General features: G+C 35.9%; 3 protein-coding genes across 10 annotated transcripts; all 3 read left to right on the forward strand.

Moving 5' to 3' along the window:
* The first annotated feature begins 6,655 nt into the window (after positions 1-6,655).
* Positions 6,656-8,381, forward strand: LOC103337137 (Matrixin family protein). The gene has a single exon (XM_089041606.1). The coding sequence runs from the start codon at positions 7,162-7,164 to the stop codon at positions 8,239-8,241; it is 1,080 nt and encodes a 359-aa protein (XP_088897732.1). The 5' UTR covers positions 6,656-7,161; the 3' UTR covers positions 8,242-8,381.
* A 1,681-nt stretch (positions 8,382-10,062) lies between these two features.
* Positions 10,063-12,298, forward strand: LOC103337139 (protein NONRESPONDING TO OXYLIPINS 2, mitochondrial). Of its 8 annotated transcripts, none has more exons than XR_514477.2 (5): positions 10,063-10,300; positions 10,406-10,584; positions 11,088-11,155; positions 11,708-11,749; positions 12,079-12,298. XR_514477.2 is itself a non-coding variant. In XM_089041608.1 (4 exons), the coding sequence occupies exons 1-3, from the start codon at positions 10,149-10,151 to the stop codon at positions 11,725-11,727; spliced, it is 291 nt and encodes a 96-aa protein (XP_088897734.1). In that variant the 5' UTR covers positions 10,063-10,148; the 3' UTR covers positions 11,728-11,749; positions 12,079-12,298. The 8 variants fall into 8 exon arrangements, 3 of the variants coding, with proteins under 3 accessions (XP_088897734.1, XP_088897733.1, XP_008238515.1); XR_514479.3 differs by having other exon boundaries at positions 10,406-10,524; XR_016122108.1 differs by lacking the exon at positions 11,708-11,749.
* A 3,609-nt stretch (positions 12,299-15,907) lies between these two features.
* Positions 15,908-19,149, forward strand: UMAMIT8 (nodulin MtN21 /EamA-like transporter family protein). The gene is made up of 7 exons (XM_008240296.3): positions 15,908-16,369; positions 16,524-16,589; positions 17,466-17,582; positions 17,815-18,049; positions 18,197-18,358; positions 18,530-18,681; positions 18,796-19,149. Exons 1-7 carry the CDS (start codon positions 16,161-16,163, stop codon positions 18,920-18,922), a joined length of 1,068 nt encoding a protein of 355 aa, XP_008238518.2. The 5' UTR covers positions 15,908-16,160; the 3' UTR covers positions 18,923-19,149.
* The last annotated feature ends 3,634 nt before the right edge of the window (positions 19,150-22,783 follow it).

Below are 22,783 nucleotides of genomic sequence, written 5' to 3' on the forward strand. Positions count from 1 at the left end.
TGATATATCCATAAATTTGTCTTGTGGGGTGGAAAAAAACAATCTATTTTTTTCTTTTTCTGAAAGAAATGCAATAGATTGCATTTATAATTTAGGCCTAAAGATTGTCAGTCACAAGGACCAATACATATACAAATAATCACATAGGATTAATAAAAATAGGGAAGCATAGTAAACCACAAGGGGTTAATCCAAATATGGAAGGAGTCCACCAGCAACAACAAGCACACAAGGTGTACCTCCACTCTTAGTCACACATGGCCTAAGAAATTCCAACAAAAAAGCTATAAGCTTGGAAAAACCATACATATATCTCATTGCACCAAACTACAACTACAACTACAATATTTTAACTCTCGCAAGTGAAAAATACAAGTAGAGACTAGAAACACGTAACAAACTCATAAAGAGTTGATGCACTTATTACAACTCAAAAAACTGCAACACAAAAAAAGTATTTAAAAAAAAATCGACCTACCACCACGTTGTCACCAAGACAGCCAAGGTGGATGGGTTTGAGGGGATAGGCAAGGAGCAGAAGAGGGGAGGCATGGAGGCCACCTATCCTTTTGACAACCATCAATGGAATGTGTATTAGCAAGGAAAATGGTGGTCCAAGATTTTCCTCCAAACACCAAAGTTGAGCCACACACAAGGTTTGGTTTGAGCATCAAGTCTTAAACTTTTAGGGGCACCGAAAAGTGCATCATAAGTCATCAACAGCACTATAGCGACCGCTAAAAATTGTTCTTTGAGAAGTGACACAGTGTCCCTAGCCACCTATCCTTCTCTAAAATTTATTCCTTTATCAAAAGAAGCAAATTAAAATGTCTTTTTTGGGGTGAATCGATGGGTTTTTGCTTAGAAATACATCCTGGAGTTGGACCCATAACACGGATGATGGTTAATGATGACATTAGATTAAGAAACCAATATCTTCATTATGTTGTTGAAAGCGATTGACTGAACATGTAATATGAAAATTACAAGTATCCCTTGTTTGAGAGACATTGTGGGGTTCACTCCACATTCTGTTTTAATATAATCAATACTGTATATTTTTTAAGTCTTCATTCATTAATCATCGATTTTTGAGAAAAATTATGCAAATCGAAAACCGTTAAGGCATGTAATTGTGATGGAACAAAATAGACTGATAAATTATTTTTTTCTTTCAAGAAAGGTTAAAATGACTACATTCTAATCAAATAGTCATCAATTACAATTTTGTTGATAGGATATATGAATTAAGACTTGAAAGTTAAACTATCGAATCATTGATATACAATGCAAAGTGGGTCCTACAAAGATAAATGATCCTTTAATTGAAACTCCCTCCTTAGTAGCTAAACTCTTTAAAAAAATATTACTCATAATAAATATGTATTATCAATGACCATTTAGTTTAGTGACATTCAGTCTTCTCGTACATTACATTTAATTCACATTTTAGGGATGATAATTGCTAAATTATACATGAGGCACCGGATCAAGGCACACGTGATGAGATGAAGATTTTTCTTCTTGCCCTTGATTGTGTTGATTAATTATTATATTTGTTGCATGTTGGTTTGGTGACTTGCATGCAAAACTTATGTATATTTTAACAAAAACCCAAGAAATCCACGCATTACGTGGAGTAGATAGATAGATGGGTGTTGAAATTTATGAGACATGAGATGAAGCCGTTAAGCAACATGCTGGCTGCATTTATGGACCAACATGATATTAGCTGATGCTCATCTTCCTTAATTGAGTTGGGTTGACCTTGTCAATTATTCCGTAATTATAATTATACAAATTTATAAATAAACCCAATCCTAGACATGACCTATTTTGTAACAATTGTATATTTTTTGGATGTGTTTATAAATGGGTTTTGAGTGTGTGTAATGATGGATTTTGGGTGTGTTTATAAATTATTCCGTAATTATAATTACGGATTGTGGTGAGTCCGTGAGTCCGTGAGACATCGCGTTGTCATCAAAGTCGTGGTCAAACGTATGAGCATGTGCATATCCTACACACACATATTTTGCCAATTGGCACTCCTTAATTCCAACTCAAATCCACAAATTTAGACTATTATTATTATTAGTATTATTAAATACAAATGATAGATTCGAATTTGGTACATTTTTCAAGATTCGACATTAGAAAGATAATTTGACATGATATTAACAGTTCAAATTTAGGACTTACTTTGGTGTCATGGTCATTTTAGATAGAAGTGTAGTAATGTAAGTCAAACTAGAGTTCACGTGCATGATTAAATGCTCTTAAACCACTTGAGTTACAAGTCATTGCAATGAAGGTTTAACTATAAGAAAGTGTGTTAGTTCAAAGAGAAATTAATTAGAACAAGTAGTGCCTGGCCGGCTAGATTAAAGCAAAAAGGTGTTAGGTGCCAGATTAATAGAGCTATGGCTATGGACATACAGGTATCACCAAAATGGTGCCCATCTATATAATTATATAGTGGCGGGCCCCAGCTTTGAACAATCATTTATTATTTATGCATTTTCTCTGTTCGTACTTGTCCCTTTCATTTAAAGCTTCTTGCATAGCAGCCATTAAAGCGCAGAGCAATGTAGCTTCTGGAGAGAAGCAAGAACGAGTGAAGGGCCTTTCATTCATTCCTATACAAAGCCAGTACTGGTCACGTGATATCACGTGACAGGTGGGTTCTCCATGCTCGATTTGTATACGCATAATGCATTTCATATCAATTGCTTGGAACAATTCTGGACGTCTGGCTGGCTTCTACACAAGAAGAATATACGGTGAATGTTCTATTGGGCTTAGCCCAAATGTGATAGAAGGTCCAACTTCTAATTACTGGCAAACATAATTATATACTCTTTTTCGGAGTAACGTAATGTTCTCTCGTTAGATTTATGTAAGTTGTGAATTTGTAAATCTAAATCATACGTATATTTTTGGTACAAATTTAAACTAATTAATGAAATAGATTCACGTTCAATCTTATGCTGAACAGTATGATACGAGAACATTTCATTGTTTATTGAACACGTTGTGTTCGTATATTTATTTGGTCACGATTAGATAATTAAATATTATTCTATTTGAACTGGCAAAAACAAGTGGTCAACATAAATTGGTACTGTAAGCTCACAAGTGGAAATTGGTTCATTTGTGGAAGGAACACTCAGCTTAGAGATTGGTACTTTGAAGTTTAAATTGGTACTTTTGGATTTCGGGGGTAATGATCTACCTTGGCCTTCATTAGTCTAAACATCATGATGATTAGAAGACCCTTTTAAGACTTTACCTTTAGATTCTTGGGGCTGATCATCGTTCATAGTGCTTTAATTACTCAAAACCCTAATCATTGCTTAATTTAATTTCAACCTCTAAAACACTAAAGTATTTCCATCAAATAATTATTTTCCTCATATAAGTTCGCCCACATGTGAACCTTTCCGCCAGTAATAACTTAAGGTTTCTTTGTGGGTTTTTAAAATTTTTAAAAAAAAGTGCTAAGGGGTTCGAGGTCTCCCAAAAAAAAAAGATATTTAGTTATATACCAATTTTTAGCACTAGTAATATAGATAAATCATACACCATTTAATTTCTATAAACAAACCCAAAAAATGACAGCTAGCTCTATTGAATTTAATTCTGATTATTAAATTACTTTGATTCCCTTTTGAGTGTTCTGTGTTTTTTTAATGAGGTTTTGGGGTTGGATTTGTTTTAAGAAATCGATGATAGTTTTGTAATTTATAAAAAGTTAAAAGTCTCTTTGTTATGCTGTAAATTGACTTTGAATGTGTTTCTAAAGTTCATTTCATATATAATTTTTTTTATAATTTAGACCCCTGTTTATAATAATAAATCTCCTAAAAAAAAAAAAACTATGCGACCACCAAACATTTGGGCATTCGTGAGTGGTCTGACATGGTGAAGCTCAAACATTTGGAGTCATTTTAGGGCTTGTCTGAGCTGGGCAGCATTTTAATCAGCCAATTTCGCAGTTGGGCTTTATTTTGTTTATCCCATGATTTTTCCTTCCAAAAAGACAAAAAGCCCAGATGTTTTTTGTAAAAATTCAAAAAAGTTTGTAATCATAATAATCATGTTTACCATGTAAAAAGACTAATTTCATTTTGCTTATAATTAGCCAAGTCTTAATCCTTGAACTACAAAATTAAACCTGCGGTCTAATATTAATCTTGTTGAACAACCAAAGTTGGTTGTTGCCATAGTATTTGATAGTTTCATGAAATGGGTGAAATGGTCTTCTTGTTTTCTACTACCTTAACCCTCCAAATGTGCCAACCACAATTGTCTTTGTCATCTGGTTCATTATGGTTCACTTAACCAGTGGGGGTTGATGAAAATTCCGTCTGCATTTATATTTGATTGTTGGGTCGCCATTTTCAAGTTGCCAAGCAGCCGCTTAAGACATCCAAGTCCCAATCTTTGTACAAGTAATAGGTTACTAGAGTACGTATCTCCCTTATATTTCCTTTTCATTATCTTGAGATTTTTTTTTTTGACAAGTAATCTACTCTAATACACGAAGAATGAGATCGAACTCAGGTGTAAATTATTTACCAAAGTTAGAAAGGAGGAGGAGAATTTTCACACACACTACCAAGGTGTCGTGGGGTGAACTTAAGACCACTAGTTCGCAAGTCAAGACCATTTTTGAATCCATTGGCGGCACACTGTCTTGATTAATTGATCTAATCCATGTATGTATATATATTTGTAATTATTAATTACTTAATAAAAGAATTTTTAAAAGTCAACTTATTTTTCATGAACAAAGGTCAAAATCTTTGAAGATTGCGGATTGTTGGCAAAGTGGTCTGAGCAATTTCTTGACAAAGTCAAGAGAGTTACAAAAATGTGTTGGAATTGGCACACAATCATTAGGTTAAAAAAAAAGATATATAATTAAAACAAAAGGGCATTATTAATAGTGGCGAGAAATGTGTTTGATAACCAATAATCACCGGCATAAACTATTCATAGTGGCTTATTTCAGTGTAGTTGCGTCAGCCTTCATATGATAACTTCAAAGATTTGTCTTCTGAAAGCGAAACTATGGAAAAGGAAGGGAGACCCTTTAGGCCACCACTAAAATACAAATAGACACACCATGATTAGACGCACATTTATGCATATAATTTTACCACAAATGACATGTATATAAGTATATATTTTTTACAAATTTATAAATAAACCCAATCCTAGACATGTATTTATAAAAAAACCCAAGCACTATCTAAACATAGAAACACACCCAAAATCAACCCCAAAGTCAACTTTTTGGGTGTGTTTATAAATGAGTTTTGAGTGTGTGTAATGATGGGTTTTAGGTGTGTTTATATGTTTAAATAGTGCTTGAGTTTTTTTATAATTTCAACCCCCATTTTGGGTGTTTTAGTGAAACTCCCTATATTTTTATACCCAATTACGATCTACATACATATCGATATAAATTTGTTTCTACCACGGTGTTGTGTGATGAAGGTACTGTCCAATTACAAGACGCCATAACTTTAAGAAATAAAAGATATGGTTATCAAAACTTGAATATGTGCTATCTTTTTTCTCCCAGAAAAAAAAAAAAAAAAGTGTTATCTTTAAAACTGTTCTTTTATTGTCAATGAAGGTTGGTTTAGTTGGTAGGTATGGTCTAAACACTGTGTGTAGCCCCATCAATGTTCGAGTCCCGTTGCTAGCAGTTCTCGTTGGTGTGTGATATGTAATTTCCTACATAAATCCATACCGGTGGCAACTGGTAGTTGAATACTACACATAAGTCCTTCAGGCTCAAGGTTGTGGGCAATGGCGGAACTATTAAGGCACAAAGAGGTGCATAAGTTTTTGTTTCTAGGCGTTGTTGTGCGCTCTCTCTATCTTTTTTTTTCTTTTTTCTTTTTTAAATTTATTTTTAATTTTAACATGGGCAAAATGACATCGTTTTGGACCAGACTTTTTAAAACATGTGCTGCCTTTTTTTAAATTAAAAAAAAATCCTGGCCAAAACAACATCGTTTTGGACCAGACTTTAAAAAAGAAAGAAAGGAAACATGCTGCCATTTCATGGGTTTAGGGCCTCCATAATTCCTTATTTAGATGAGATTGTAAGCTCTCTTTATTTAATTAGGCTTGCACAATTCCTTATTTAAGTGGGATTGTGAATTCTCTTTATAACGGACCAATTTAACATCACATAATTTTATCTTAGTGTGTGGGCATGACAAGAATCCTGCGTTTTTTTTCCCTTCTATAGTACGCCAATCTAAAATAAGTCGGATGCTTATATTTTTTCTTCTTGAGCAAACACCAATTTTGTTATTCATTTTGTTGTTGTTGAGCTTTTAGCATTTAAAAATTGCACATCTGTTGAAAAATTATTGAGTCAATCGGTAGAGAGTTTTCATGTCGGTACGTGTTTAGTGAAATTAAAATGCATTGAACCGTGAGGTGGGTCTTGACTCTTTGAATTTCAATCTTGACCACAAGTCCTTTTCTCTCGCGTTGAATTTACTTGGGAAAAAACGTCCGGATGATCAGTTCATACATTGCTTAATGGTCTGTCCTAAGATGAAGAAATTGTCTTGTACAACAAGTTAAACCTCCCAAAAACAAAACCCCTCATTGCTAGAAACTGATTTCCCAAGACTGATCAACAATATAGACGAATGAAGAAATCACCTAATTTTGGTCAACAAAAAGAGTACTATACAGAACTGATCAACTAACTTCATCTACAAAATGAATTTTCACATTTTAAAACATTTCTTTTCTTAATTTCCCCAAATAAACCAAACCTTAATCAACAGAAAACAGACCTAGTGGTTTACCCATCATTGGCTCTTGAAAGTCAGAATCTCCAACTAAATTGCAAACACGGCAGAATCTTCTTAACTTATCTCTCCCCATCATCATTTGAATTTCTAGTGCTCTTCTCCCATCGATACTACCTACAAACCTTCGATAATTCTTATTCAGATTATTAAAATTCATCAGCTGTTCTTCTAATTGTATTATAAACTTCATTTCTTAATCCTTTTCCTCCATGCCATCAATCAATAAAGCCTATGTTCTGTTTTCCCCCTTGCTGCAATCCCAAGGCTCAAATCCCAAAATAACTAACACACAATCCCACAAAATCCAATCATGTTTCCGTTTCTGAGCTGCGACTCTTTCTTCTTCTTGTTGTGCCTCTGTATTCTCTGTTTTTCCCGCCCTTGCTTTCCCGCCAGAATCTTACCCAACTCAGTAACTGTCTTAACCGCCGCCTCCGACGTCCACAACGCCACGTGGCACGACTTCGAGAGGTTCCTGGATGCCGGGAGAGGGAGCCAGGTCAGCGGCATGTCGGAGCTCAAGAACTACTTCCACCGGTTTGGCTACTTGCCCAATTCCAACTTCACTGACATATTCGACACCGATTTCGAATCGGCCCTGACGCTCTATCAGTCCAAGCTGAGCCTGCCAGTTACGGGAAGGCTCGACTCAGACACCATCTCGGCGATCATTTCACCGAGATGTGGCGTTAGTGACGCGTCGCAGCAAACTGCTCTTCATGCGACGCGTCGCTTTGCCTTCTTCAATGGAAAGCCCAGGTGGGTCCGCCGCAACCCGGTGACGCTCTCTTATGCTCTCTCCCCCAACAATATGATCAGCTACTTGAGCTCCTCGGACGTCCAAGACATCTTTCGCCGTTCTTTTTCGCGGTGGTCGGCGGTGATCCCCGTGAAATTCACTGAGGCGGAGACCTACGAGTCGGCAGATATAAAAATCGGGTTCTACCGGGGCGACCACGGTGATGGGGAGCCGTTCGACGGGGTGCTCGGGGTGCTGGCGCACGCTTTCTCCCCAGAGAACGGGAGGTTCCACCTGGACGCGGCGGAATCCTGGGCCGTTGATTTCAAAAAGGACAAGTCGAAGGCAGCCGTTGATTTGGAGTCGGTAGCGACCCATGAGATCGGGCATGTACTTGGGCTGGCTCACTCCTCGGTCAGGGGGGCTGTGATGTACCCGAGTTTGACTCCGAGGACCAAGAAGGTGGACCTCAGGATTGATGACGTGGAAGGCGTCCAAGCTTTGTATGGGTCAAACCCTAATTTCAAGATTAGCTCCTTGCAGAGTGAAAATTCTTACAACCATGCAGTTGCTTTGGACACTAGATCATCTTTTAAGTGGGCAATTTCTTTAACACTTCTCATCACTTTGATGTTGCGTTTGGCCGCATGAATTGGTAGCTAGCTAGCCTCCACCTTTTTTTTTTTCTTTTAAATTGATTTAATTTATTTATTTTGATACTTGTAATTTTTTTAAATTGAAATTGTGTAATCAACAATACTCAAAGAAAGTAAAAGAATTCTTTTATATCATCGTCATGTGTTTTTGATACAAACGATATTATAAGAAAGGGAGATTCAAACACAGAACCTTTAGTGCATAGCTACGTGAACTACAAAGCGTTGTATGATCGTCATGTGTTTGATTTGGGAATATGGTGACATGGATTATATTGGGATCATAAACTGTAAAAACTTTTTTATGGACTTTATGTTTGTGTCTATAAAAGAAGAGAGAAGGGGAAAAAAAAGCCATAAAGCCCGGGAGAACAAAAAGAAAAGGTGAAGTATGGAAGTGGTCAAAATGGAGAATGAGAGGTCAATGGTCGTGTCTTAAGCTGTGGATTAATTAATCCTAGTGAGAATGGTATGTTGTGATGAGAGGGGAAAGTCCTACCTGCCCAATTTGAATTCGGATTTGCAACTTCATGGGAATTGCAAAGAATATATGCTAAACCTGAGATTGCGGGGGAAACGAAGGTATCACTTACAGCCCAAGAGATAAATTGTACCAGTCTCTCACAGAAGTCTCACAGAAGTCAGAAGGCACATCTTGACGTGCATGGGAGGAATTATAAGCTTGCTGCAAAGGGAAAAGTAACTTGAACCAGACCATCTTGGCTTTAATTAAGATGAGTTTTAGACTTGAGTAAAAGAAATATGACAAATTAAGTAAGATATGCCTTAATGGATTCAAAGTTTTTTGTTTTTGTTTTCATGAAAAAAAAAATACAAGCGAAACTGAGAAAGAAGAAATCGATTATATGATATCGAGTACAGAGATAAATAGATTTAACCACTCGAGTTATAAATTATGTTCAATTAATTTAAAGTTTAATAAGAAAGGTTCCGTGAAAAAAAGGGAAGGAAAAGAATTGACCCCCCTAACCCCAAATGGCCCTTATAAAATTACAAAACAAGTGATGTATTCATTTGCTATGGTTCACACAACCAGTCAAACTTGATATGGTTTGGAATATGAGAGTGCCATTGATTAGGACCAGAAACCATGCGGTAGACTGACTTTTCATCTTCTAGGAAAATGGGGTAGGCTTATGCATGCACTCCCTTATTACATATAACAGTAGTTTTCGTTCCAATTAGAATTGAGGTGTACACCATCTATATATATATTATATAGCAAAGCAAGCTGACATATCACGACTTGGAAATGCCATTATTTGATCTTCTTTTGGGCAAGTGGAAGAGGAACCATTTGAAAGTAGATTTATGCAGTGGAGTGAGCTTTTAGTCAACAAGCATGCAAAACCAAAACCAACCACACCAAAAATGTATCAGCATTTTTTTTTTATATAATGCAAGTTGGAAATATGATCCCAAAAACGTTAAGTGTATGATAAGATTGTATTTTGGGGAGATTTTCAAAGTGTAAACATATATACTGCGTGAATGTGATTATTTGAAAGATCACGCCGCGGTTCAAATAGGGTCTAGCTTAGTGAAAAATGGTCTTAACTTTCATATCATAAATCTTAAGTTTGAACCCCCATAACATCTTAGTTGTGTCCGTGTGTAAGAAACCGCTCTCCCCGGTAGTTTAGTACTCGAAAGAAATTCAAATTTTTGATTAAAAAGACAGCATTAGTCAATCCTAAGCCCAACTAAAACAAAAAGATCAAAGCCCAAAAGATCTGTACCCAAGCCCAAAACCAATTACAACAAGCAGCACATCTATTCACTGAGCTTATGCTGCTAAAACCCTAAACCCTTTTGAAAACCATTACTCAGATCAGATCTCATCTGCTCGTTCAATCATTCCTCCACCCTCAAACCCCTGTAATGGCTTCAGCCTGCAGGCAGTTCGCCAACAGAGCATCCCTATCGTCCATTCGATCCGCCATCAGATCCAACGCCCCAAAATCTCCCACCTCACGCTTCCCTCTCCCGACATCCACTCCCTCTAGTCCTCTTTGCCGTTCCTCACTCTCAAGGTCTGTGTTTTTAAGGGGTTCATATTCATATTTATTTATTTATTTCTTAATTGAGATTTTTAACTTCTGGTTTTGGATGGTTGCTGTACGTTTTGTTTGGGGCAGGCCTCCGGGTGCACTGGGATGCGTGCAATCACTACTGCCACTCCACAGCGCGGTGGCGGCGGCGAGAATGACGTCGTCTCTGAGCATCACATCGAGGAGTTGCCGTGCGCTCTCACAGGGTACTCTCTGCCGCACCTCTCCCGGCCTCTAATAAAAAAAATTTGCTTTCTTTTCTAACTGTGAGTCACTTTTGCTACTCCCACCATTGTAATAATTTGTAGTTCTTTCAATCCCATAACTTCATTTTAGCGTTTGCTCACTTGGGTTCTCTTCAGAATTTGATTTTGCCTCATTGTTGCTGTTGAGTTTTGCATTGATTTCTCTGTGTCCACCTGGTTATGATTTGTTGTCTCCCTCTCGAAATGTATGTTTTTGTGCGGGCTTGAACTTGTAGACTGCCTTGCACAATTTAATAGATGGTTTGAGTCTTAGCATAGAAGTTTTACTTCTGAGTAACTCAAACTAGGTTGTTGTGTCTTTGAAAATATGAGCATTCTTAGAGACATTTCTCCATGTAAGATTGGCTCATTGGGTATTTTTTTTTTTTGGAGCTTGTTGGATGTGTCCTGGGAAGGCAATGAGGCTGTAGTTTTGAGAATAAGACAATTTGGGGCAATGAAAATCAAGGTCGAAATGCTTTTCATAGGGTATGTTATCTGACTGGAATATTTGGTTCCTGCAGGCACATAACATTATGCTTGAAAGAAATAAACTGGACCTGGTAGTTAAGGCCTGCTGCGTCATTATCAAGTACGAAACTATGAGTTTTCCCTTAGAACCATAAAAATGTTTAACTATGTGGGTTTAGAGACTTAAATTTCACCTATGGCTTGATTTGTCACTTTTGATGATTGTACCAGCAGTTGCCACATTGTGGCCTCTGCGTTATGCGCTTTGACGTTCAATTTTGATCCCTTTAGTTGTATCAATGACAAGGTAGGAATGTCTACCAATTAATATAGGATGGTATTATAATGAAAAGTTTCTATTAGGCTGTGGCACTCATAATTTATCATATTCTAGCCATATCGCCACTGCTACTCCATCTGCTTTATTTTTTCTATATATTTTGGGTTTGAAGTGTGCATGTTGAGACATTCTACAGCAAATTCATTTTCTTGAAAATTATAACTAATGGGTTAAGTTTAATGCTAATTCGGCAAGATGATATGATGATCTAAAGGGGAGAGCAGAATAAAATTTTGAGTGCAAACATTTTGCCTCAAGTTTGTTGAACTTATATAGCATACCATGTCTAAATAAATAAGAACACGTTGATAACATAGCTGCTCCTTTTCCCAGATGGAATTGATGGTACGTGACACATGTATGCTGTATATGGAGGTGGGCGCTGCCATTTATGCTCATTGTATCTGACTTAAAACATTGAGGAAAACTAGATATATGTACATGCTGATCAGTTATTATTGGATTATGTTCCTAGCCATTTGTATTCTGAAAGCAAGCTTTAGTGGATGCTGGAAAGTTTCGCTTACTTTTCTGTAGAACATCATAAATTGTCCACAGGATTGCGTTTCTTGAGCTGTTTTAGTGGAGTCTTTTTTGATTGGGTCTTTTGATTAATGAAATTGGACTGGCACAATTTCTGCATTATTCTCTGGCTTCACTTTATGTGTTCCTAATTTGAGTCTTTGTATTCTTTGATGATTCAGAGCTTGGTCTGTCAGTTCCAAGGTGATTCGTAGCAGGTTGTGTCACCATTACAAGAAGTTAGCTTCACAAGAATGGAAAAGCAAAGATTTTGTATTTTTATTTATTCAAACCCTTTCACAGAACTGAAGCTAAATTCGATTCTTCCTACAAGACAGGATGTTAGCGGCTGTTAAATAATAATTCAGTTGGCATGTTCAATACTAGATTTTTATGCATCTCTGATTTGGATTACAAGTCCACGTCTTTCCACGATATCCTGGCCGCCTTATGGCGAGCATACCATGCTTGATGCGATTACTTCTATGTTTAAATCAAAACCCATGTAATCTTAAGGTCCAGCATTCTTCATATTGTTGGACAAGTTGTAATAAATTTGGTTTCATGTCTTTCAGTGGTGGTTTTTACTCTTAACTTACTCAATTGTCAGTGTCAAATTCATCGTAGCCATGGCAGAATGCACAGTAATCGAACAAATCTGTACTAGATTCAACCGGCATGTCAGTGTGTGTTCTATTTGTTGCTTCTTCACAAGTGAACGATTAACCAACGTTCAAAGCTGAAGAAAGCACAGTTGGCCACAGGCACCTAAAACTGCCGTCAAATGTACGAAGTCTCGGGAAATTTCTGACCTTTCTCGGTGAACAAACAAGCAAACACCACGCTTTACAGAACCGCCCAGAATGCACATATCCAGAAGTCACAGAATTCCAAGAGACTACCACTTGGCCTCTAGAGCCAACCCTAATATAAACATCAATAGGAAAGTGGAGACAAAGACAATGGAGTGAATCAACTTGATCAAACAAAATTCGTGACACTATAATACATGCAGCTGAAATTCTTGCCAATGTTTGCCATTAGACATGTTGATGGCTTTTATGCACAAAATTTCAGCTCAAGACCAAGTTATTCTGAATAATTGACCAGATATATTTTTGTTTGAATGAATGTATAGTTCAGATTTTATATTACAATCCAGAACTATTGTATATATTACAAAGAAAAAATGTTAGTCATACCACATTTATATGAAAAATAATCAAAAAGTAACTTTCCCTCCGAGATTTTTGTCGCAATCACAACTGGTTATTTATTTTCTCTAGATCTAAAAAGTATATTAAAGTTGAATAGCACAATCACAAACTAAGACCCAAAAGAATGACAAACTCATATGAGGAATATCAGCTACATTTTGATTGTATTCAATTGAGATTTTAAAAGATTATTTTGGGATAAATAAGTCTTGTGGTATTTAAATAAGACTTTTAAATAATCTAAACAAGTCTTATGGTATTCCATTAAGACTATTAGGATTTTTAAAAGAGAGTGTTGAAATATCGTGGTATTCAATCATGACTTTAAATAAGTAATAAAAAGTCTTATGGTATTCAAAAATTTGCTTATTTCGAAGGATTTTTTAAAATGTGGAATTATATGGGACTTTTTAGTGCTAGGTATAAATACCAAACCCTATCTCAAATCCTACCCTAAGAGCATCTTCATTGCAATTGTAAAGGACATTTACACTTAGAGTTGTCGGAAGTTGCTCCAATGGGCGGGGTGTAAATGATTGTAAATATAGCATTGGGCGGGAAAATGTATAAAAAGAAATTGACATTTACATTTGATTTTACATTCCCATTTGTTGAGCCCCATGTGTTGAAAATGAGGAGAGATAATGGAAAAGTGGTGGGCTCCAAACATATAAAAGGTAAGATAACTACCAAAATACCAGAAATATCATTTTGCTTCAACTTGATATAGAATCATTTCCTTTCATGTCATTTTTACATTTCTCCCATCGGAGGAAAAACGACATTTACATCTTCTGAAAGTGTAAATGAAATGTAAATGTGGATTTACACCTCCAATTTACACCTCTTGCAATGAAGATGCTCTAACCCATCAGATTTTTCATATGAGATTTTTTTCTCCATTGAAGAAGATGAACACTTTGAACCCTATCTCTGCTGAACCTCTCCACTAGGGAGAGCTCTAAAGAAATGTAAACTTGCTATTTTCACTTCACGATGATTTCGTCTTCTGCTGGGTATTTGTTATGTTCTATTGTTATATTTAACTCCTTTTGTGGTCAATTTGACTGAATGTGTCATTACATCCATTCTTTATTTTGAGCTAGTTCTTTATTCTGTGTTTGGTTGCCAAGAAAACTAAGGGTAGAAAGGACAAAAGTAATTCTTAATTTTAATCTTTGTTATGTGTTTTGTTATTCAAAGTTTGTGAACCTTTTTGGAATTGAAAATAAAAGCAAGCTATAGAATAAAATAATTGCTGGTGCAATAGGGAAACGAAGGGAGGAGAAATAGAGATGAAAGAAAAGAGAGGGAGGAGCGGCACGGCACTACCGAGACTTTTTTTCCCGTTTTATTTTTTATTTTATTAAAAAGGTACAAATTGGAAGTCAATTTACAGCTGTACAAATAGCTTCAATTTGCTTTTCTAAAAAGATACGTCACAAACTTTGAATGGAAGTATCGTGGTGAAGATAATGGATAGTTAAATCCATCTGGTCTTTTCAAATCTTATAAGTTAAGATGGTGGCTAAGTGTGTGTGAGAAATCCTATAAGTCATTACATTCTACTGAATTCCAGAAGACTTTTCTATCATTAAATAGTATTTTAAAATCCCAATTGAATACACCCTCTAAATTGAAGACTATACTTGTTACAATTTAGGGCAATGACCTTGAATTTAGTCATCTTCTAGTCATAGATACACTACAAACTGAATATCTTACAGTTTTTTCTATGCACATGAAGCGTAAATGAGACTAAAAAAATTAAGTGTTAAATCACTAGTCTTAATCTCATTTGGAAGGCAAAGAAAAGGGAGGTAGGACAAAGAGGTCGACAGCCATCAACAAATGAGATTGCTTAACTATTTTCTTAAGTTTGATTTTTGTGCTTCTACAAAAGCTAAACTGAAAGATTATTGTCTAAGTGGTATTTTTAGTTGGTGGGTGCAAGTGCAACGTGGAAAGCGCTTGTCCACCAACACGTCCTTCATTTTTGAGAGAGAAAATTTAGCAAATGATATCCGATGTGGTAAGAAAACACACGCAAGCAAAAATCTAGGCACATAATTAAATTTAGGTTTTAATTATTGTTTTTCCCTCTACTCTTCAAAATCGCAGTTTCTCCCTTAATTTTCTTCCTATCTCGCTCACTCCCTTATGTTTTTCTTTTGTGTCTTAGGTTAACTCATTATATTAATTTTGTCATGACATTCGTTAAATCTTCTGAAGTGGCATGAGTGAGCTGTAATTTTTCACTTAATGTAATCTCGTGTACTAAAAATCAATAAACATTTTTAGTAATATTGTCTTCACATAGAGTTGGGTCTCTCTTTTATTTAACATTTCTAACAATTTTTATGGTAATATTGGGGTCTACTCCTGCCACATCAGAAGATTTAACAAATATTTTGACAGATTAAATAATTTTTTTAATACAATCAATAACCTAAATTACACAGGAATAAGATTTCTCATACACAATAAACTTTGTTGGTGTGGCGACGGACTTAATGAAGTTGGATAACGTAAAACAACAAAAAGTCAGGGAAAATTAAGAATTCGTGAAGAACACGAGGGGCAAAACAATAATTAATTCTTAAGTTTATTAAAATAAGGAGAAGAAAACGAAGAAAGAATTTATGGGGGGTAATTTTAAAAACAGAAGCACTTAACTTGTTATATTTTTTCTAATAAAAGGACAAAGAGAGATTCCCTTTCACCCGAAAGGCCGGGAGAAGACTGGCTGATAGAGAATTGAGATTACAAAGTCTCAACCCCCATGAACGTTAGCTGAAAAGGGTCGATGCGAAAACTGAACAAATTAAAGACAAAACCATAACAGAAATGACGGCAAAAAACCAAACCGAAAATATGAGAAACCAGGAGAGAAGATGAAGCATTAATATATATATATATATATATATATATATTGTCACTTTAACGTACGATATATATAATATTCTATATACTTAGGGGCGACAAATCTCAGGCCTAATTGGGTTCTGGGTTTTGTTTGGTTTGGTGAGAGAGGGCACAAGGAAAATATGTTGGTGGAAATGCTTAGGATGAAGAGGGAGGTGATTGAAGATGTTGCAATAATAGGGGGATTGGTAGGGGTGCAATTTGTGTATGCTGGGAATTCTGTGTTGCTGAGTTATTTTATGTCTTTGGGGCTTGACCCTCTCACCATTGTTATTTTCTCTACCTTGGCCACTTTCATCATCCTCTCTCCTATTGCTGCTTTTTTTGAAAGGTAGAAATGTGCTCTCTCTCTCTCTCTCTCTCTCTCTCTCTCTCCATGGATGATATTTAGTATTTTTATTGATAGTTTCTGGGTTTTTTGTTTCTTTAAATTTTTGGGTTTGAGTGGATTTTGAGGTTTGATGACATATGTCATTGTGTTGCAGGCATACATGGCCCTCGAAAGTCAGCTGGAAGCTGATGATTCAGTTGGTTTTGATCGCCTTTGGAGGGTATGGGAAGTTTCTAATTTAATTTACATTTATATTGAATTTTCCAGGAAACCTTGTTAATACTTTGACCCTTTTTTTTTTTTTTGGGTTGAGAAATTGAAAATCCAATGAGTACTTGGTTTAAATAGAAATTGTTTGCATAAATTAGGGAAACTTTGCATGTCGTGTTGCTCGGTTTGACTTGTCTATTGGAGTTTCCTTGCCCAGATTTTGTTCTATTCTGGATGCCCTCACTTTTTTTTTGCTCTATGAATTCTGGATGCCCTTCTTCCTAGTTTGTTTTAATAAAATATTGGTGGTGTATTGTTGGCTTATGCGGTCCACCCATGGTATAACATGTTTACAACTAGTAATATCCATACCTAAATTCAAATCTTGAACCCTAAACTATGGATGGATTTGGCATGTCATGTGGTGTATATGATCCACACAATGATAACTTTTTTGTTCTTCTATGAAGGTTTAAAATGCCCCAGTTTAAATTCCACAACTAATCTCGTAGTCACACTTATTGACGCAATATCTTCATCTTTTAGAAAATCACTTTATGCTTCTAAACGGCGCGTGTCGGTTATACTTCTATTATTTGGGTGGTTACAAGTAAATCTAGTTTTCAAAGCAATGTCCAAACTTTTTCCAAATTACAATTCGATGTGTTATTGTTATAGGGGGTACATTCATGTTTGATGCAATACAAAAGACTTTCTTGTGAAGAAGCTAATCTTAACAAATATTTCTAAAAAATCGAAATGGGTTCTTAATTTTCTGACCAATAAAGGACTACTAGATTGAACTTTTAATTTGGTTGAAGTACATTAAAAATAGTTAAAGAGATATTGGTAGTAAATGTGCTTTTGTTGTTTTTCTGTTTTGCAGGGTAACTTTATTCCAGACCTTATTCCTAAAGGGCATCAAGCTAACTTCACCAGCAATGGCAACAGCCATGCCAAACCTTGCTCCTGGTTTTATTTTCATCATCGCATGTACTGTTAGGTACTTAATCTAACATCCTTTTTTCTTCTCTCTTTTTTTTCTCCAAGTAAATGCAAAAGTAAGAACAAGACAAAGAGAAAGAAGTAACAAAATATTAGATTAGTTAGCATGACATAACTTAATGCCAATAACTATTTAGTCTTCATCTTGTTAGATGAGATCCTAATTTTAAATTTCATGGACTATAGTTGTTGAATAAAAAACCGTAACACAGCTTATAACGGTTATGCAGATTGGAGAGAGTGAAAATTAGTTGCCTCTACAGCAAAGTGAAGATTCTAGGCACATTGCTATGTGTGCTAGGCGCTATCACAATGAGCATAATGCAAAGCACTACCACTCCTGCGGAAAGAGAGGCCCAATTTCAAGCTCGTGCTCCTGACGTTGTCTTTGATAGGCAGAAAATTATTGGTTGCTTGTATCTCCTCTCTGCTGTGTTTGTCTTGTCCAGCAATATTGTCTTACAGGTGAATATAGTAACAAGGATGAATAAAATTCTTAATTTTGTGTAATAGGAAAACGCTCTCTTGCTAGACTGCCCGGCAATATAAGCATTGATCTTGGCTTTATATGTCTTCTATGTGTTATATATGAATTGGTGTGATGTTTGACAGGCTACAACATTGCGTGATTTTCCTGCACCTATGTCCTTGTGCGCCATAACATCTTTGATAGGGGTGTTTATAACTGCAGCAGTACAATTTGTTCAAGATTACAAGATAGAAACTGATTGGCCACTTGTGAGTGCAAAAGACTTGGTTGGCTTTTCTCTACTGGTAAGTATGCCTCTCTGTGTTTCTATTTTTTGGGTACATTTGAATGCGTCCGAACAAACAATTAATCCTAATCCTAATCCTTTTCTCCACCCGTCGTCACCTGGGCTAGTCCCAGGGACTTGGCACATATGACCCTTGTTTTTAACAGGGTGCTTTTTAATTAATGCACAGGCAGGTACAGTGAGTGGAGTATGTGTGAGCTTCAATGGATGGGCAATGAAGAAAAGAGGGCCTGTTCTGGTTTCCATGTTTAGCCCCATTGGAACAGTCTGCTCAGTTATTCTCTCACTTGTGACATTGGGAGAGAGCATCAGTGTTGGAAGGTACATCAATGATCAAACACTTTCCCTTGTGAGCTTAATTCGTATGTGAGAAAGTGTTTGAATTTTGAAACTATTTTTGTTTTAATTTCTCGCTTTTTGGTCTCAATGATGCAGCTTTGCTGGCATGTGCCTCATGTTTACTGGCCTCTACTTCTTCCTATGGGCCAAGGGCAAGGAAGTTTACTTGGATGTTGTTGACCTTGAAAGTGAGTTTGATGCAGAGAAGCCTCTATTAAGTTGATGTACCTATGTTTTACATCACCTGGTTTGTATATACATTTTGGCTTCATTGATAGGAACAAGATTTGTATGGTACTAGTGTTAATGTGGAAATGCTGATCGCTATCTGATCTATGAACAATATGATGAAACAATCTTTGCATAATGACCAAAAATCAGAAAGGAAAAACAGTTTTTACTCTGCTTAAATGCTCAACATTTATCAGTAAAGAGTTCCTACATTTTTAACTGTTTTTTGCAGAAAGGTGATTTGGGGGCTGCAACCAACCAACCTGTATTGCTCTGTGTATGACTTGGGATATTTTACTTTATAGAGGTGGTGCTTGAGAAGATTATGGATTTGGGCTTCTGAGATTTCCATTAGGGTTTCATTTTGAGGCTATAGAAAATTTCTAAACTACAAGTACAGCCAAATAGAAGTTCTGTGCTAAAGATTTTTAGTTTTTATTGTTTTGGCTGGCATTCTTTTAGGAGGAGAAAGTTACTAACACTTGAGATCATATTGCAAAACGATTTTTGAGTCACTGAGTCTAATATATACTTAACCAAAAAAAAGAAGGTACTTTGGGGTTTTAGATGTAGAAACATTATATATATATATAACACCAAGTCTCTAGGCTGGGTTGGGATGGGACTAAATATATTGTATACTGTATTTGTACAAACAAGTTACAACTGATTTAACTACAATTTTTGTTTCTCATGTGCTTTATCTTCTAAAGAACTTTGCAAAATGCGCCCCTGCTCGTCACGTATACTATCACGCAACATTACCAATTCACTCAAAACGTGTCACTTGTTACAATCACATGCTTTGTTAATTTTGATTGACCAAGATGTAATACGTAAAATTATTGTTAAGACAGATTTGCAAATGCTATACCATGATTAAGCTTGGGGAGTTTGTGTGCTACTTTAAACTTGGTGCTTTTGAAAGCAGCTGACCAGAAAAGAAGATACGAGCAAAAAGCAGAATCCAGCTACAACTCTAGCTTTGGATTTTAAACGTTGATTGTATGGTTGGTCAGGATAATCACCTCTGTTCAAAGATTGACGCTGATTTTCACAAAACTGCTTTATGAAGCAAAGTCCACTTTTTTTGTGTGTGGATATTTTTGGTTGGCCAACGGGGTCTATCTATTAAAGGAGCGTAGATCCAGTAACCATTTGGATGGCTTTAGAAATTTCCCACTTAAAAAGTCCTGCAAACATGACCTAACAATTGGGACTAGCTATAAAACCCATTTCACATAATTTGTTGTTGTAATATATATTTTGAAGATGTTCTAATACCACACGGCTTAAACACGTTTTTATTGTAAAGAGTAGATACAAATAGTTATTTCTGCATTCAAGATCGCGTGATTTACCATTAATTGTAGCTCATTGAGTTTATATATGCAACTAGGAGTGACATGACAGAATTTCTTTTTCGAACGACAATCACATACACCCTTACTAGTTCAAATTGTATTTGTGAAAGACCATATTGAAATGGTAGAAGTTTAAAATTGCTACTTATTTCCAAAGGACCATATTAAACTGAGCCTCTAAATGGTTGAAGTACTAGTCGAATTTTGAATTGTAATATCAAGTAGGAGAAATTATTATATCCAGCCGGTGAATCATGTCATTTTTTCTGCCACACGCATGAATAATGATGTATGTATTTGAGTCTCACACGATACCAGGCTTGTCCCACCCTATTGTAGAAACCCATTTACTTACGCGTGTGATCGACAATGACATGATCTACCCGTCGAACTCAAGAATTTCTCATAAAAGTAGAGTATAGATTAAAAGTTAGGAGGTATTTAACAAATCGTACTAAAAGAAAAAGTATATATGCAGAGGCGTGATGCACGTGACATCCCACGTCACCTAACATTTGGGAATCACACCCATCACACAACCAGTGTAAAACAAAGCAAAATGGAGGTTGGTGACAAATCCTTTAAAAATGAAGTTGGGAAGTTGCTATCAAATATAAAGATCAACCCTACAAACTAAACTTTCAACCTGAAAATGATGTTAGAATCAACACAGAAATGGTAATTAAATAAAGCATTATATATCATGCAGAAGTATTCCATTTCAATATGTCTCATGAGTTCTCACAAGTTTCTTTGGTTTTTTTATACAAGCGATATTGGAGGAGGGGGAATTCGAACACAAAATGTTAGAATAATCTGCTCTTAACCACTGAGTTACAAGTCAATTGCACTTTCAAAAGCCATAAGGTGGTCGTTCTTTTCTTTAATTTAACTAAAAATATATTTTCTTTAAGTGGCCCAAACTTTAAAGGCCCCTATGGTACTCAATGGACTTTAGAAGATGGGCTTCATACCAACAAGGACATCAATTTAGACAAAGGCAAATGAAGCCAAACCCAAATTGTATATTCGTTTAGTTTAATGCTAGAGTTGGATGAGGGCAGTAACATGAATCATGATCGTGGTTTTAAAATTCTGAAACAACATTTTTTGCTTTCTTTCTAGAAATAGGTTTAATATTCTTAGACAGATTCAAGCAAATAATCACTTACAAGTTTATAGTCTGAAACATATGATGCATTATGGACTGCCCAACTTGGACCAAATCCAAAGCAAATCTACATAGACCCGACCTAATGAATCTACAAAGTGCGCTTCACTCTTGCTGTGTTTTGTTATTCCGCCAATGCAGTATAGCTGAGTGGAAAATGGTCTTGACTTACAGGTCAGTAGTCTTAGGTTCCAACTCCAATGACATAGTGATAGCGTGTGTGTGAGAAACCCTCATTTCCTTGTAATTTAGATTATCGATTATATTACCCAAAAAAAAAAAAAACCTTCCATTCTTCCAGAGCACATGAATAATGTAATTTACACCTTTTAATCTCTCAAGGATTACAGAAGAAGGTGAGCCGTAAAGAGAGAAAGCAAAAGGAAAAACACACATTTTGATTTCCCTACCCACAAGAATTAACAGTAAACACTCTAATACTATATTCCAAGGTGAAAACGTGAGATTCATGGTCAATGATTATAGCCACTGCTAGCAACCTTTTTTAAGGACCAAAACTAATTAACTCTTCGTCCAGTGCTATTTATCTTCTCAACGTAGTTGAAAATTTCAACTTCAAATCCTTCCCTAATAATAAAAAGAAAGAGGTTCAAATAGTAACACCCCAAAGTTCAAGGGGCATCATGTATTCGACAAATTTTTTAATACTTTTTAGATGGCGAGAGTCGAATCCATAGCGTAGGAGTAACAAGTATTCTACAATTGGAGCTACACGTACCGTACTCTTAAATCCCATTATAGACACCAAACTTATAACCAAGTGCTTGAGGCCTCTTATTTTGAAGAAAACCTCCCTCAATTTTTTCTTTGAAAAAATTAGTAGGTAACGGAGAATGGTCAGTGGTGGAGTGGATAACATACCGGGACGCAATCATACAATCCAAGTAAGCTATGTGCAATTTTGGTGTGTTTGTTGGTACACTTGAACTACCTTTTTATGTAGAGGAAACTGAATACTTCAAAAAATATATAGGGGTACGGTGCATATGTTGACAATTTTGTGTGGTTCAGCTTGTCTGAATATAGCAACACGCATGCCTCGAGGCATAGGTCAAAAGCCAAGTATATAGTGTACGCACCACGTGTGTAATGTATAATTGCAAATGTCATTGTTAATGGCGGAACCTGGAATTTTAAAGACGTGAGTTGATATTTTGTTAACTAAAACTACGAAAGTAAGACAAATCAAGAACAACTAAATGCGAATTTGCTGGATTTGGAAGATGGAATTTACATGGTTAGAGCTAGAAAAATATAATTTTCATGTACTAGGGTAACTACAAAAAGTGGAAAAAAA

The sequence above is a fragment of the Prunus mume genome, linkage group LG7, assembly GCF_029339155.1.
Source record: "Prunus mume cultivar Tortuosa linkage group LG7, ASM2933915v1, whole genome shotgun sequence".
NCBI lineage: Eukaryota > Viridiplantae > Streptophyta > Magnoliopsida > Rosales > Rosaceae > Prunus > Prunus mume.